This window comes from Acomys russatus, chromosome 26 (assembly GCF_903995435.1).
Source record: "Acomys russatus chromosome 26, mAcoRus1.1, whole genome shotgun sequence".
Taxonomy (NCBI): Eukaryota; Metazoa; Chordata; class Mammalia; order Rodentia; family Muridae; genus Acomys; species Acomys russatus.
Genome location: NC_067162.1, coordinates 51,839,764 through 51,857,060, shown reverse-complemented (window position 1 = coordinate 51,857,060; position 17,297 = coordinate 51,839,764). Strand labels below are relative to the sequence as shown.

The following is a 17,297-nucleotide window of genomic DNA, read 5'->3' as shown; positions in this document are numbered from 1 at the left end:
GCTTTTTTCAGAATGATGACATCTAACTATGTGCAGAACTGGACGTGGTTGTGGTGGGTACAGTGGTGCATAAAGTGACTACGGAACTCAGGAGGCTGAGGCAGGAGGACTCTGAAGTCAAGGTCAACCTGAGCTAGTAGAAGGGCTGTCTTCCAAATAAGAGGAGTGAGGAGACTAGACAAAGAAATAAGACAGAAGGTGAGGAGAGGGAGGAGAGGGAGGGGAGAGGGAGGGGAGAGGGAGGGGGAGAGGGAGGAGAGAGGGAGGGGGAGAGGGAGGAAGAGAGGGAGGGGAAAGGGAGGAGGAGAGGGAGGGGGAGAGGGAGGGGAGAGGGAGGGGGAGAGGGAGGGGAGAGGAAGGGGGAGAGGGAGAGGGAGAGGGAGGGGAGAGGGAAGGGGAGAGGGAGGGGAGAAGGGAAGAGGGAGGAAGGAAGGGAGGGAGGGAGGAAGGAAAGAAACAAAGAAAAAAACAAAGAAAGAGATGGGCAGACAGACAGAGGGACAGTCAGACAGATGTCCTGGAATGACAGGTGAATGCATAAGCAGACAGGCCATTAATAGAAGGCAATTTAAGAGCCTCTAGGTTTGCATATTTTATTTTACGTTAAAAACCAATTGTGACCACATAAAAAGATCTATGGGCCTGCTGACCACCTTTATTCCAACTGCACGAGACAGAGACTCTAAATGTCTGAGGCTAAGTTAATAAGTACATGCTCACATACTTAAAGAGCAGACTACCACTCAAGTAAGAACATTTACTGAGACAAAAATGTTTTTATGATAGGAAATTCAGGTTTGTGGAAAATAAGGGGTTTCATAAGTTCCAGTACTTTGCCCATTAAAGCCTCGACAAGTGTGCTTTATAAACGGCTTAATCTCTGTTCTGCATCAGTTAGAAGCTGCATGTTTCAGCCTAGGTGGTGTGGGGGCGTGTCACTGCCTATAGCACATGCACATGGGACAGCTACACACGCAATGGAAGTTACGAGCAATTGCATCAATGTCATGACAAGGAAGTCACAGAACTGCGGGTGATTATAATTTTCTTTTGTCTGGCTGAATTTTCTATAGTCAAGGTTGTTATTTTGGTGATCAAGAAATCTACTGTACCATTTCATGTTCTTCCTTCAGAGACACACAGATACAAAACAAAGGCAACCACAGGGTGGAGCAGGAGGATGGTGGCTGACAGGGAGGGATGGTGGCTGACAGGGCAGGGACTGGGAGTCAAGCAGAGGAAGCAGCTGATCACACAGCCCTCAGGACACACTTATTTAAAAGAGAATAAATAAAGTGTGGCTGTGGTGGAGCACCTCTTTAATCTCAGGAGGCAGAGGCAGGTGGATCTCTGTGAGTTAGAGGCCAAGCTGGTCTACAAAGAGAGTTCCAGGACAGCCAGGGCTAAAACAGAGAAACCCTGTCATGAAAAAGTGAAACAAACAAACAAACAAACAAACAAACGAGAATAAATTACATGCAGGGATTGTGGATAAATACGAGCAGAATTTTGTTTTACTTAAAAGGAAGACTGTTAAAGACAGAATTTATCTTGGTAGTTTCGTTTTTTATTTTTTGCACAAACTAATCACAAATCAAGTTTAAAAGTCTATATTTTGATTAAAACTCTTTTTTTCTAAAGACAAGATCATATAAGCCCAGGCTGTGAAGTCTTTCGATAGGTGAAAATAACCTTGAGACCGTGGTCCCTCATTCCTCTACCTGCTGAGCAGACTGCCATGCCCAGCTTCACATTTCTAGATGGAAGATGAACACTTAAGGATGCTTATGAGCCATCACTATGAGGTCCGTTATTCAGACTGCTTATTATTATTGTTTATTTTTGTAGTTATTGGGCATTGAACTCAGAGCACTGCACACACTAAGAACTAACCTCAATGTCTGGGCCCTTCACACCCTGCTTGGTCTTTAGGTTTTGTTTGAGACTTTATCCCATAGGACCCCAAGCTAAGACTTAGCACAAAGACCCTCCTGCCTCACTCAGCCTCCCCGGTGTGAGGGCCACCAGGCCTGCTTATTAAGTCACAATCTTATATCTGGACACAGTGTGGTCTTTCTTTCCTAACTCAGGAGTGGCAAATAATTTTAAATATTTGATTTTTTTGGTTTATAACAATAATGGTTATTTACCTCCAGTATCTTCCCAAAAAATACCCTAAGAAAAGCCAGAAAAACATGAATAAGACATATTCTTCAGTCATGTGTTCTTTCAAAAATTAAAAATGTTCTCATGGGAGGTTTTTTTTTTTTTTCCAAAAAATGTAAAACAAAGATACACCAAAGAAATAGACTAAGATTACAGTCACTTGATGTCTAAATGCTGTGCTGTGATCTGAGCTGGACTGCAGCCTAGACATTCATTTTTTTCTTACACATTTATTTTATAAACTACTATTGGTACTTAGAGCACTATAAAGCCAGGGTAGTTTATTGGTTTGGATCATTAGAGTGTGGTTGCACAGTTCGGTTTTCAACAGAAACAACTTTAAAGTTAAAAAAAAGTACATGTTACAAAGGTGTCAAATTTATCACGATGCTGCAAAGACGATGATGGATACATAATAAAAATATTTCAAGGGAAATATGTCAAAAACATTAAGCAGTCATTATCTCAATAGAGGCACCTTAAGGAATTTCAAATCAATTCCTTAGTGAGTCAGCTCTGTTTGTCTTTCCAATGCCTCTACATCCTGCAAAGACTTGATAAAAATCAGTCTGGGCAGATGAAGGATTTTAATCATATTATGCTTTGCAAAACCCACAGAAGCCAGGAAGACTCAAAGCCACAGAAAACTGTCACTCATCCCATATCCAGGCTGCAAATCCTTCTTCCGGTATTTATATTGCAAATGCTTCAGGACAGGGCTCGAGCTACGGATAGTGCTAATAATAAGGTAAAAATAAATATGTGCACATGAAGATGCAGGAGAACATGAATGCCCCTTGGCGCGCAGTGGAATTACAACAAGAGAAACCTACTCCAAGATGAAAATACTGCAAACCCAAAACGGAGTCAGCGTTCCCAACGTGCCCAGCAACGCAGCGAACCCTTCACGACACTTTTTTTTAGCTTACATTTGGATGAAATATCTACTACAAGGATCTAATAAGGACTCAAGCGCTCCACTCATCTATTGATTTCTCATGGAAACACACAAGAGGATGGATGGGTGTTACATGAAGTTGAAAACTGGTATTTTGGTCCTTTGTATGTTGGGGGCTGCCTGTATGTCAGCTTTTTATGTCACAGATACACACACAGAGAGAGAGAGAGAGAGAGAGAGAGAGAGAGAGAGAGAGACAGACAGACAGACAGACAGACAGACAGACAGAGAGACAGAGGGAGAGGTGGGGCGGGGGAGAGATCTCCAAAGTAAATCAAAAGTTTCACACTTTCTGTTGGTCAAGATTTTCTCAGGACTTTTGAGGTTTAAAATCATGAGCAACTAGCTAGGACTTACTGGGGTGGGAAGTAAAGAGCGAGTCAACCTTTTAAAGGTGACTGGTTGGCTGTGGGTGCGGCTCTGTGACAGGATGTCCAGCATTTACATAGGGTCAAGCCCAGCACTAAGTAAATGAACCATTTTTTAAAAGTGAACAGGCAGTTTCTCTAAATGCTAAGTAAAACAGTCTATTACTAATTTGAAATGCCGCCTTTAGACACAAACACACATATGTGTAAATATACACCATGTAAGCATGTGTGTGTGTGTGTGTGTGTGTGTGTGCGCGCGCGCGTGCAAAGCATCCTCAGCATGTAATGCCACTGTGGTTCTCACTGGCTGTCACAAGCTGAGTTATTCTACAACCTAGAACTCAGTCTTGAGCTCGCTGTAAGTGGGTGTGTAGACGCCACTCCGTGATTCTGATCTGATGTCTAATTTGCCATCCGGTTTTAAAATGATTATATATTTAAAAGCACCATTCTGTCTATTAAAGTTGCATAGATATGGTTTTTCAAGACAGGGTCTCTCTGTGTAACAGTCCTGGCTGTCCTGGACTCACTTTGCAGACCAGGCTGGCCTCAAACTCACAGCGATCCGCCTGCCTCTGCCTCCCGAGTGCTGGGATTAAAGGCGTGCGCCACCACGCCCGGCTTATATGTCTATATTTTAAAAATCAACTCTGTTAACTTAAGTTACCTAAAGCCTTTACCATCTGGTGGTTTTGGTTTACCATTTGGTTATGAATAGTAACAGTACCCACTGTGAATATTATTTTGTTAAATTTTCTATTTCCAAGAGATTGATTTTTCTCTTTTCTTTTCTTTCTTTCTTTTCTTGAGACAGGATTTCTACATAGCCTTCGCTGTCCTGAAACTCACTAGGCAGACCAAGCTGGCCTTGAAGTCGCAGAGATCCACCTGCCTCTGCCTCCCGAGTGCTGAGATTAAAGGCATAGACTACCATGCTCTGAGTTTGAGAATATTTTTGTTTGCTATTTGATATGCAAAGATGCTGACTTTTGGCTATTAACTTTCAGTTTTAAATTCTCTCTCTCCCACCACATAGCACATCACCTACAATAGACAGTGTGTGGTTGGTGCAGGGCAGAGCGCAGCCTACCCTTAGTTTCCAGTGTGAGTTAGGGTTAGTCTTTCAAAATGAACATGGCTGAACTGCATCTGTATTTGAACCATGAGCCCGGAACTCCTGACTTATCCTCACCTTTTTTTATTATACCAACTATGCTTACCCTAATTACTGACATGTCACCATATCTTTCACTCTCGCCCTCATCATATCATACAAAGGGACAGGAAACAATTAGCAACTCCCCTTTTAAGCTTGTTTGAAAAGCTCCTCCTCCAAGCCCCTCCCCCAATATAGAAGTAAATAAAAGTTATTTTAAAACTAGACCACTTTGACCTATAGTACACTGAACTAACAAGTAAGATATTATCTTAGGAACGTGTCTAAAGACAAGCTTCTTACCGTTTCTTTTGGAATCTGCATCTGGCTTGGTTCCGTATTCTAGAGGAATTAAAGAAAAAAAAAAAATCAATACAGACTGTCATCATCAAGGCTCAAGGATAAATGCTTTATTAAAGGAGAGTAGATTATTCCAAAACTCACAAACTATACATGAAAGGCCATTTTAAGAGAGATGTCATATGACCATCTTCCAGACTGTGTTGGGGCTTAGGCCCAGATTTCACCAGTTCTTCAAGACACAAGTTTTCACCTGCTCATGCATATATCTCATGAGCTATGTGCAAGGAAAAGAAACCTCAAACTGTGCTTCTAAATATGCTGCCATTTCTAAGTGTGTTTTCCAATCTCCCCAACCAAATTTCAGTCTTGAAGCACAGGTCCACTTGACAGCTAGGTGGATAAAAATAGTCTGTACTGCAGTGGGAAACACAACTTGATACTTGAACGTATCCCACAGGGAACAAATGTAACTCTTCCCATATAATATAGAACATGAAAGGCTGATATTCAGTTTATTTAATTTTTAACAATAAAGAAAAAAAAAAACCCACTGATTAAAAAGTATTTAATTAAGACCCATAGAACAGAAACAGAGAGAGTTACATTAATTGGAGTTAAGAATTATTTTTAAACACACCCTTTGACTTTCCAGAATGTTATTATTTTAAGTCTCAAAACCGCAGCTGCAACGTACATACCAGACTGACAGCCTACTGGCCCTGTCCTTAATGAAAATCTCACAAGCAATAAATTAAATAAGGGAGGGGGGAGGGGCGGGCAGGAGCAGCAGAAGGGAGAACAGAAGCCTAGAGGATCTGAATTGGCCCAGGAGAACCTGCCCAACCTCAGGCTGGCACTGGCTCCCCTGTGAGACTGCTGAAGAGCAGCACTGTGGCCTCAGAGTGCCAGGCAGAGCCAGGGCTTCCCCGCCTGCCCAGGGGAGCCTGGTGCTTTGCTGAGGGCTCATTTGCAATTGAATACAGACATTCCAGATTTAGGATCAGGTGGCATCTTACACACAAAACTGGATAAGAGTGGAGGAAAATGGGAAACTGAATTTAAATGGAGAAATAATGCATTAAACATTTGTTAACTATGATGAAGTTTTCATGATTTATTCAAAATAAACCTAAAACACAAGTGTTCGACTTCTCACCCTATCACAGTCTGAAATACCCCCAAACACAAAACCATGTAAGACTTTCAGGTCTGTGTAACCAAGGGATTGAGTATCTGTGACTGAAATTTAGCTTTATTTTAATAGCTATTTAAGTAATTTCTATAGGGAATGTATCAGCCATGATGCATCCACACTTACATAATTTAAGGGACTCAGATCTATATGACAGATTTGGGAACTACAGTGCTGAGCCTTGTCACTTGTCAAGGATACACAAACCCAGCAGCTAGCTGGAAGGAATTATCAAACACTCTGTGATGGCTCAGGTCAAGTCTCACTAGTTAAGATGTTCCCTGTGCCTGAGCCAAAACAACCTTCCAACCACATCAAGAGATAACAACGACTTTTCCAATCAGCCACTTTTATAGATATAATAATAATAATAATAATAACAACAACAACAACAATTTTGTTTTTTTTTAAAGAGTGTTCAGAACCACGCTTATCCCTGCACACCTTGCTCTCACCAGCACCACTTCAGTGCCTAATGTCAGTATAGGGGCAAAGACGAGCAAAGAACAGCGTCACTGTGTTTTTCCAAATAAGGAGGTCACGTGTGCTTGTGACAATTTTCTTAACAGTAACTTTGTGAGTTTCCCTACTCATCAAACAGGAAGCTTAGATGTATTTACTATGAAAACCAGCAACCTAAGAATTTGTCACATGAGGAGATGGCGGTATTTCAACTCTAGCCTTTGGGGTGACAGTTATGAAACAGCTGACATCTTGTGATTCAGCCGACTTAGCAGGGAGCGGACAGTGATGGACAGGATTTCCTTGCAGCCCTCCTCCTCACGAGCTGTTTATTAAGCACTCATGCACTCACAGTCGAGGCTAAGACTGGCACGGCTTCAGAATGCTTGCACTGAGCTACACAGGAAGAAAATAAAGGCTGCAGAAGCTCTGTAGGACGGGCCTCAATCACATTCACCAGTGAGGAGGTGGCCTGCATCACTGGCTCGTGTGCGTGAGACGCCACCCGTCAGTCTTACGGCTACACACCAGTTCCCTTGGGTGGAAAGCTTCTTCCTGGCGAAAGACCAGAAGGCTCACGGTCCCCTCCATCTTGGTGCTTCTCAGCAGGGAGACCACTTCCTCCTGGGACTTGCCTGCCAAATCTACTCCATTGACCTAAAACAAAGAGAAAGTTTTTAGCTACAGCCCTGTCCGGACAGGCAGGGGAAGAAAGGCCAGAGATCCAGATCCGAGGGCGTCTGTTACTGAGACACTCTGTGCACACTTTGGCCATGACCAGGTGGTAACCATGGACACTGCGGCAGCTCATAAAAGAAGTTGACCAGGTAGCCAGAAGTCAGTGAGGAAGTGAATAATCCTTTAGCGTTGACCCGTATACCAGAAGCTGAAACTGCCAGCCTTAGCAGGCAGCACGCCATAGACAGGCAATGACCACACAGTCTCAGCGAGAACTGAGCTTCCACACACCCTTGTGAGTAACGGGGTTTCCAACAGCCAAACAAAGGGAAGAATACGGCAGCAATGTGCTAGTACAAATGCTGGAAGTTTCCGTGGAAATGAACAAGAATAAACATTTCATGATTAAGAGATAAACACTAAATACCAAAAGGAATCACCACTAAAAAATAATAACAGTTTGAAAGTGAAAAGAATGCTTCATCTTTAGTTTTGCTCGATGGATGAGAGAATTCAGTCAGGCCAAATTTCGGAAGAATATGTTTTTAACGAATCTCATTTTTCATTCATAGGAATTATAACATTAGTTTTGGGGAAAGATGTTTTTATTTTTATTATTTACTTGTACCTTTTTAAGGTATGGTCTGGCTGCATGTGTAACACAGATTGAAGTGACTACAGAGTCGCCACCACTTGACTCACAATCCTCCTGCCTGCGCTCCCCAGCGCCAGGCATGCAGGTATGCATCATCCCACCAAGGCACCAATTTTCATTTTTTAAAAAAAGCTTCATATGGCTCTCTGTGTGAATCAAATATTATAAGACGAATAAGTGTATTATTTAAATTGCATGTTTTAGAACCCAGTCTCTCTGTTGAAACAATTGCTCAGAGCTTCACTGGCTCTGATTCAGGGATGCAGCAAATGGACAGCAGTTCAAGCCAATGGAAAGCCTGCAGACAGTAGGGGGCGGGCACTAAGAATTTGACACTTTTTCCGTTTACTCCTCTTCTTATGATCCGATGCTGAGGAAGCTAGTAAACTGACTTGTATGCACTAAGAACACTATGGATACTGCAGCACGGGCTTGGAAACAAACAAACAAACAACTGACGTTTCAGCACAGAGACAAACCCGGCAGCCATGGGCACTTAAACCCAACTGAGAAGCAAGGCAGGCTGTGACGTGTTCCCAACCTTCAGAGAAAATGAAGGGGTTTGGGGCTTGCTGAAAGTAAAGCCACCATCTGACAAAAGAGGACCGACCAAAGGAAGCTGATGAAGAGGAACAAGGAAGCAGCCATAGGAGCGAGCTAAGGCAGACAAGCATCACATGTAAGGCCCTGGGAGCCACCCAAGCCGAGGAGGGAGCGAGGGAGGGAGGGAAAGACAGAGAGCTAGACACAGAGACACAGAGAGAAGCCAACTGAGACTTTCGTACTAAAAGAAGCTGTAACTAATGACTTGACTGCTCAGTTTATATCCTAAAGAAAATGAGCTGGAAACAATCCCCGTAATACAATTTGGGGATGAATCTTTCCTACTAACAGGTTATCCCAGTGTTCTTTGAAACGTCACCTTACGTACAGGACAAAAGGGAAGGCCATAAGACTTAAGGGAGAAATTCTGAAATAGAACCCTGGAAAAGGAAGTGATTTCTTAGTCCTGCTACGTTTCAAGAGGCCTTTTTGTAAAGTTCAGCCCAGAGAGGCCAGAGCTCCATGGGAGAGGGGGTCTGCACGGCCATAAAGCTCACGTCACCCATGTCTGAAGAGCAGCTAATGAGTGAGGCATGATTTCCGCTAAGGAAGGACAATGAGGAGGCATCACACTGCTGTGGCCCACACCTGGGAGCCGTGGCTTAGAGTGCATCCGTAGCTCAGTGGTCCATGGCTCAGTGGTAGACTCTTGCCTAGAGTCCCCGGTGAGGGCGCTTGGCTATGGCTCAGCTATGGGCTATGGCTCAGGGAGGGGAGGCACAGCTCTAGAAATAGAATTGGGCTTCATTTAGAAAGACAGGCCTTAAATCCTGAGTTTGTCCTCTTTTGTTTTGTTTGTTTGTTTGTTTGTTTGTTTTTTCAAGACAGGGTTTCTCTGTGTAGCCTTGGCTGTCCTGGACTCACTTTGTAGACTAGGTTGGCCTCGAACTCACGGAGATCCATCTGCCTCTGCTTCCTTCACTTTTGTTACACAGGTTCCCACATCAGAAATTATGCCTATGTGTACTTTTCGGCAATGACCTCAAATACCAGTGAAATCAAACCATAAACATCAAGAAGAAATCTCTAAAATCTGCTTTTCTTGCCGTTGCCACTGGCTGTTGTGTCTCGCAGTTTGTGGTCCAGGCCGCTGCACACAACCTTTTTGCCTTCCTTTCAAAACGCTCACCTTCACGTTCACCTTACCTGTCTTGGGTCTGATGTCTAAGTAGCAGACTTGCACATGCTGACACGCACTGAGTGTGAAGCTGGCTAAAGTCCGATCACAGAGGCATGGCACATGTAAAGGACAAACCGTGCCCTGACCTCATAAACCAAGTGCCTGTACAGCTGTGTGTTTCCATGTCTCCACAGAACATGGGAAAATATAAAGCAAAGCAAACAGTTTTCTGGTGCAGCGCTCCTTCTAAAGTACACAATTTCCTATTTTATGAAAATGTTTTCAAACTAACTCCCGGAGAAAGGAAATTTTCAGGGAGGCTGGAGGCCCTGGCCTAAGAAGCACTCACCTCGATTAGCCGGTCCCCTGCCTTGAGTCTGCCGTCTTGAATGGCAGCCCCTCGAGGAAGGATGTTCTTGACATAGATGGGAGCGGAGCCGCCTATGGTGACGTCTCGGGAAGTGATGCTGAACCCCAGTCCTTCCGTACCTAAGCCAGAAACAGAGACGTCTGTGGGTGTGACCCAACTGTGAGCCGTGCACGTGTGCCACACGCAGAGGGCTGGCTCCCTACTGTGTCAGCCTCCGGTCGCCTACGTTTCTTTTAATGATTTAAAAGTTTCAGTGAAGTTTTCAAACCAGACTGTTTGGAAGATTTAAGTTGGTTAGCTCTGAAAGTCACTCATCATCTTTGGTGGTCTGATTGAGGACAGATGCAAGTTAATGAACTCATATGTCAACTTTGAGTCTTTGGGTACCAAATGGACCCAAAGACAGTTCTACTTGAAGACATAAAGATGAAATACTTCAGTTAAAATCTATAAAAACCTTTGGGGTCTGGGGAAAGGGCTGAGTGGTTAAGAGCACTTGTTTCTGCATATGACTTGGGTGTCTCACAACCACTCTCATCCCAGAGGATCTGGCACTGCCTCCTGGCCTCTACAGACATGGCATGTATGTGGTGCACAGACATATGTGTAGGCGAAACACCCACATACACAAAATAAAAATAAACTGTAAAACCTCCATGAAACCTTACAAATCAAGTATCAGTAATAATGGTACCCAGATCTAGAGCACAAAGCAGGAGGAAAGGGGAAAGCGATGCTGAGGGCGAGGACAATGAGAACAGTAGTATTTTTTAGTAGCCAGCCTTCCTCATGCCTGAGTACAGCAGCCAACTGTGTTGCTTGCACAGTCCCCCTCCTCCCAGGTGTGGCCCCTCCCCCACCACAGGGCAGAACACTCAGGGAAGAGTCCAGCTGGCATCCTACTGAACCCTAGGGTTACTCCATCACGTTTAAAGGAGCTAAGGTTAATGGGACATCAGCAAACCACTTTCTTCATTTACACGACTTCTTACAAACAATATTAGATCTGTATGTTTTGGAAAATAGTATCACCCCATTGGAACCCAAAAATAACAATAAAAAAAATACACTAAGGTGCAGTGTGCGGAGCCTGACAAATTTCTATGGAATCGATAGACTTTTGTATACTTTTAAAGGAGGGGTTTCTATTTAAACTAATTTACTTTTCATGTGACATTTTAGTTAATATGATGGCAAAGGCGTGGCTGCTGAGAGAAGGGTGGAGACACACGAGTGAAGTGAGAAGGAAGAAGAGTGTCTCAGCATGACATGAGGGTCACATAAACATAAGTTTAAAAATATAACCAGAGACAAATAGGTACAATATGCGTTGAAGACAAAAGAGCAGAGATGAACGCTCAGTGACTCACCATAAATACTCTCAAAGTTCAAACAAAACACTCTATTCCCAACCAGAAGCCACGTTCAGACTGACTGTTGGTTTCTGCCATTGTCTGCACTGAAGCCTTGAACGGCAAAGCTGTCGCTATGAGTTCCACTAATTGTTCCTCTGAGCCTGCCCCATATGTCTCTGAGCCTTCACGAAACTCTAATGTCTCGCAATAAACATCTATTAAGAAAGAATTTTAACTCGTTCTCCTTTGCAATATTAATTTGTACAGACCTACAAAGATGGACTATTATATGAAGCACAATTCTATTAAAATAACAGCAATAACCCCTACATCTATAAGCCAGACGTTCAGGCAATGACCTTTAACGGAAAGATAAATAGATGTCAATTTTCATTTAGTGAAGCCAACAAAACATTTCGCTCTGACTGAAACAGATTACTGACCTTCTCCTTTGGCTTTATTAAAAAGCTAATTTCTACAAAAGAGCAGGGGATTTGAGAATGCCAGAGCGGCAATAAATATTAAGAAATCATAATTATTGACGCGAGAGCTGGGGCTTCTCTGTTCTCTAGCCTCGTGTGACAGAGGCCCAAAATTATTCCAGTGAGTTATTATCCGAGAGGCTTCTGTTTTTAGTAGTATACATGGACTCTCGCTTGTAAATTAATGTCACATAGAGCGCATGGCTCACTTTGAGTTGAACATATGTTTAGCGTGAACCCACTCTATTTTTAATGGGCTTCTTAGAAGACCACCAGTGTTGCAAGAACTGGTTTAAAAAAATTATCTTCCAGCTCCAAATACATATTTAATTCTCGTGCAATCATTATTACCATACCTGTGTTCAGTCCCAGTCAAGACGAGCTGCACTCTCTATTTAGGTAACCGTCTGTGGGCACTTCTGCTGTGCACTCTCACTGCTAGTCAGCAGAAACCAGTACAAATCTATGGAATGCTACATCACTTAGATTAGTGAAAGTCAGAGGAATATTTAAATAAAACCCTCCACCTTCTAATTTACTTTTATGAACGAAGATTTGACTTTTGGAATTAGGTGAATGGACAGAATTCTACCTTTCTAACTGATACGAAAGCAAAGCTACTAGGTTCCTGTATTCAAGACTGGTGAGCTGTTAATAGTAAGTAAAATGACACTTCCTGGATAAGTTCCCGTTACATCATAACTTGTCACATTTATTATTTGTGCAAAACTGTGATTGACTAAATAAATTTTCCTCAGTAAAGAGAAGTCTAGTATTATAAATAACATTACCTATTGACTAGAACAGTGGTCAAGTAAGCACTGTCTTTCTACAGGAAGTCTGAGCAGGGTGTTTATTCTTCTCACACCACGATTGTGGTGCCTGACATGTTCCTGGTTAAAAACCAAGCCTGTCGCGTGAGCAGAGGGAGGGTAATGGGAGTCTTCCCCTCACGGAGAACAGACAGAACACAGAGGGCTCTTCCTGGACAGCTTGCAAACTGCAGGAGCAGACTGTCAAGTCCTGTCTGTGCCAATCACGTATTTGTGGCTTAAAAGCCAGTGATCAGAAGCTGTGGTTCACACAAAGTTCAATGAAGGAACTGTTCTAGGAAGGCAACAGCAGGTGCAGGGGCGTAGCATTGTAAGTGCTACCTCGGTGGAAAGGAGAGAGTCCTGAAAGCCAGGACGTGAAAGGCACGCCGGCGCGGGTTTGCTGCCCACGGCGGCCAAGCACAGGTAAGTCATTCTGGGTGACTCTCCAACCACTGTTGGAGCTGGCTGAGCTGCTCAGAAAGGCTTTTTTTTTTTTTTTTTTTTTCCATAAAGTCATAATTTGAAAGGCACAGTTTTGAAATGCTCAGCCAAAAGGACACACGGCAGGCAAAGTGTATCGTGTCCTTGCCAGAAGGCCGTTGGCCACCTGAAGGTCAAGTGTGCCCATCACTTGGCACAGTGGAGAAGACCAACTGCAAGCCCGTTCCCGTGTGTAAGGATCTGCCATCCAGGGGGCAGGGGCACAGAAATCGATCAATTAGGGTGAGGGAGACCTGACCACACCCAGCACCATTATCTGCAGTCAGATTCTGGAGAAGGAAAAGCAAACAGATGACTGTGTAAGCCACATAGCCTCAAACATGGGTGCTCCTTCCCATGATGTGCTGAAGGCGACATGCCGCTAACATCCTGGGCATGGTTGTCAATCAAGAGGGTCAGATCTCCATTATTGATCTATACATTGAAGGAAAGCCTGTAATCAACTTTTAGTATTAAAAAAAAAAAAAAATGCTCCCCAGGACTACTAGCTGGTTCCTGTAAACTAAACATGTGCTGTAACTTATTCTGAGCGTTTTATATCTTATTTCTTCTGCATGTGTGTACATGTGTGTGCAAGTGTATACGTACCGTGTGCTGTGTGTGTGGAGGTTACAGTGAGGGGTCTTCCTCAGTTGTTCTCTGACTTAGGTTTGGAGACAAAGCCTCTTACTGAAACTGTTGCTTGTCAATCTGTCTAGACTGGCTGGTCATGAAGAAAGCCACCTGCCCCTCCCCCAGCACACCTGGTTTCTATGCAAATGCTGGGAATCTGAACTCAGGTCCTGCATATGCAGCAAGCACTTTACCACCAAATCCAGCTGCACAGTTTTAATTTTGCCTGAGTAGGGATGAAGGTCAGGGCAGAGCGACAGGCAAGCTTTGCTCTGAGCACCCAACACTTAACAAAGATAACCTCAAAAGACACACCTACCCTCACCGCAGTACTCAGGGGCCCACCTGACAGTAAATGCACCTTCGTACCTTTCTTCAGCTGGATGTTGAGCCTCTTGCCTACTTTCTTAGTGTTGTACACACTGCCTACAGTGGCACCGTGCACACTCTGTGGAGCCAGGGCCGGGGCCGCCGGGGGTTTGGTTGAGGCCTGAGCGGTGTGAGGTAGTCTGGGGAGAGCATCCAGCTGCTCAGGCGGATGGCTCAGTCTGGGTGCTCTGGGCAGTGGGTGAGGTGTGTTGTCGGCCACACAGTGGCTGTCGGGGCTGAAGCGGCCAGGGGAGCAGCTGCTCTTCTCGCGTTGGGAGAGTTGCTCATATTGCTCCTTGTTCGCTGCAGGGACCACGTGGAACCAAATGACACGTGCGCGCATGGCTTGGCGGAACATGTGCTGCGCTCTGGGTTTGACACAGAGTGGAAGGTTAGCAAGGAAGACTAGCAGAGCATAAGATAACATGAGCTTGATTAAATATGCTAATTAAGCAGGAGGAACCAACCGGCTGCTGGAACCAATTGTGGACCGCGTTTGTAAGCTCTGATAAGAGCAGAACACTTTCTCTGAACACAAATTTCTCATTCTGTAAATAAAAATTGATAAACCTATCTATCTATGACTGTAGATAAAATATGGTGCTCTGCACTGTAAATCAGCACTGACAGGCGCTAGCACATGAATTCTAGTCTAACCCTGACAGAATCTCCCACAGGGGTGTCTAACCTGCAGGCCACAGGCCACATTCATCTCAGGGTAGCTATGGATGCAGTCCAACACATTTGTAGACAGCAACCACACATCATGATGTCAGAGGGCTGGCTACCCCCGGTCAGAATTATGCCATATAGCTAGCATGAAGTGTTTTCTTACTAAGAGACCAGAGAACTTTTAAAGAAACAAATACTTTATGATATACAAATATAGGAGGCAACTAGCCAGTCATCGCTTGTCAGCAAAATCGGTTCAAGTTTGTTGCAAAATGTCACAAACACTAATCCCTGCAAACACAACCTAATGACATAGCAACCAGCACCTACCGAGCATCTAGGACCCTCACTGTAGGGCAGCTCCCACTCACGTCAGGCCCCAGGTCTCACCTCTATGTAAGTGAGCGTTCACACTAGGACCCTCACTGTAGGGCAGCTCCCACTCACGTCAGGCCCCAGGTCTCACCTCTATGTAAGTGAGCGTTCACACTAAGACCTTCACTGTAAGGAAGCTCCCACTCACATTGGTCCCCAGGTCTCACCTCTATAAGTATGCGTTCATACTAGGACCCTCACTGTAAGGCAGCTCCCACTCTCGTCGGGCCCCAGGTCTCACCTCTATGTAACTGAGTGTTCACACTAGGACCCTCACTGTAAGGCAGCTCCCACTAAGTCGGACCCCAGGTCTCACCTCTGTAAGTGTGCGCTCACACCAGGACCCTCTCACTGTAGGGCAGCACCCACTCATGTCCCGCCCCAGGTCCTACCTCTATCTAAGCTTGCATTCACACCTACCCATCTTTAAAAGGGTTTGTTACTGTTGTTGTTGTTGTTACTTTTAATTTGATAAGGGTTTCCAGTCGGGATAAAGAATGCCCAAAAGGACACAGGACTGTGACTCAGAGGAGCCTTTCTCCTTATTTGCACTGTGAAAGACAAAGCTGGAGAAGCCAGCGCAGGGTGGAACCAGCATCACTGTAACATAGTGTCAATTCTAGATAAAAAGCTAGGTAACTGCACTGTGCCCCTCCTGCACTACAGTATTCAGTAACCCAGCAGTCACCTGCCCGGTGAATTCAGCGCCTCCTCGGCTGAAGGGGCCCCTTCAGGCCAGCAGGGGAGAGGAGCCCCTGGCCACCAGCACACTTACTGCTCGAATCTTCTGTTCCTGAGGTCTCCGTCGTTAATCCTCACAATGCAGTCATTCTCGTGGAAGAGGTTCTCTTGCTCAGCTTTACCGCCTTTCTCCAAGCGCTTCACTAACAACCCCAGTGTCCTGAAACATCGAGAGTGTGGACAGTTACAGGGGCAGGGTCCCTCCGTGTGCTGCAGCTCCACTGTACGTGCTCACGGCCCCCTTAAAAGGGGACGGACTAAAGCGACTTTGATGCATTCAAATAACACGGAGACGGATCCCACCAGTCTAAATGATATGCACAAACTGACCCTTTCAACAGTGACCGGAAATAAATCTTCTGACTTGTCAGTGGGATGTCGTCCTGAGATTAAGGGCTGGCTAACTCTGCTTCAAAATGGTTAACAATGGCGCCTGCTTAGGGCGCCGGTGGGTGTCACAGCCTGAACACGGTTGGTGGGTGTCACAGCCTGAACACAGTAGGCAGAGCTCTGCTGCAGTCCAGCTGCTAACCCTGTCCAGCTGCAGCCCCTGTTTCTTTCACAACACAGGTGGTGAGGAGTACCTGTCCTTGGGGCTCAAAGGATAACAGGCGAGGGGGGGGGAAGAAGAAGAGGAGAAGGAGGAAGAAGAAGAAGAGAGAGAGAGGGGGGGGAGAAGAAGAGGAGGAGGAAGAAGAGGAGACAGACAGACAGACAAACAGATAGACAGACAGACAGAGACACTTCCCTGGCATGTGAATTCAACAAGTCTGATAATTGTTATTTCAAAACCTGATGACTCTCCTAAGTGATGTGTTGCCATTCTCCTAGTCAAAGACAAGCGGGAACAGGAAAGACCCTCAAGAACACCAACTAGCTTTTCTCTCATCTTCATCAGCACTCAAACTCTGAGAGCACAAAATGAAATTCATGGAGAAGGAAGGAAAGGAAAAAGACAAAACTATTAATGTTCTTGTGGTGGTTTGATCGAAAAATGCCCCTCCATGCTCAAGAACCTGAACCCTTGCTGCCCAGGTGTGGGTACCTTTGGGGGTGCTATGGGACCTACAGAAGGAAGGTACAGCCTTGCTGGAGGCAAACACTGCCAGGGGAAGGCTGTGAGGCGTCTATAGCCTTGCCCCACTTCCAGTTCGCCAGTCTGTTTTGTTTTGCGAGCTGAGGATGTGACGGCTCAGCCTCTTGCTCCAGTTGCCTGAAGCCAACGCCTCCCACCATGATGAGCTCTTAGCCCTGCAGACCGTGAGCAAAAATAAAGACCTTTTTTTTTTTTTTTTTTTTTTTACCATGAGCCACTTCTGGTCATGGCCTTTTATTAAAGCC

The 17,297-nt window shown here is 44.8% G+C and overlaps 1 protein-coding gene across 1 annotated transcript in view; it reads right to left on the bottom strand.

The window, feature by feature from the left end:
• Positions 1–17,297, bottom strand: part of Pard3 (par-3 family cell polarity regulator) — a 524,608-nt gene that overhangs the window by 219,385 nt on the left and 287,926 nt on the right. The window contains 5 exon segments of the mRNA XM_051169253.1: positions 4,955–4,993; positions 7,137–7,265; positions 10,014–10,153; positions 14,169–14,536; positions 15,991–16,116. Coding sequence (XP_051025210.1) covers positions 4,955–4,993; positions 7,137–7,265; positions 10,014–10,153; positions 14,169–14,536; positions 15,991–16,116 — 802 coding nt within the window.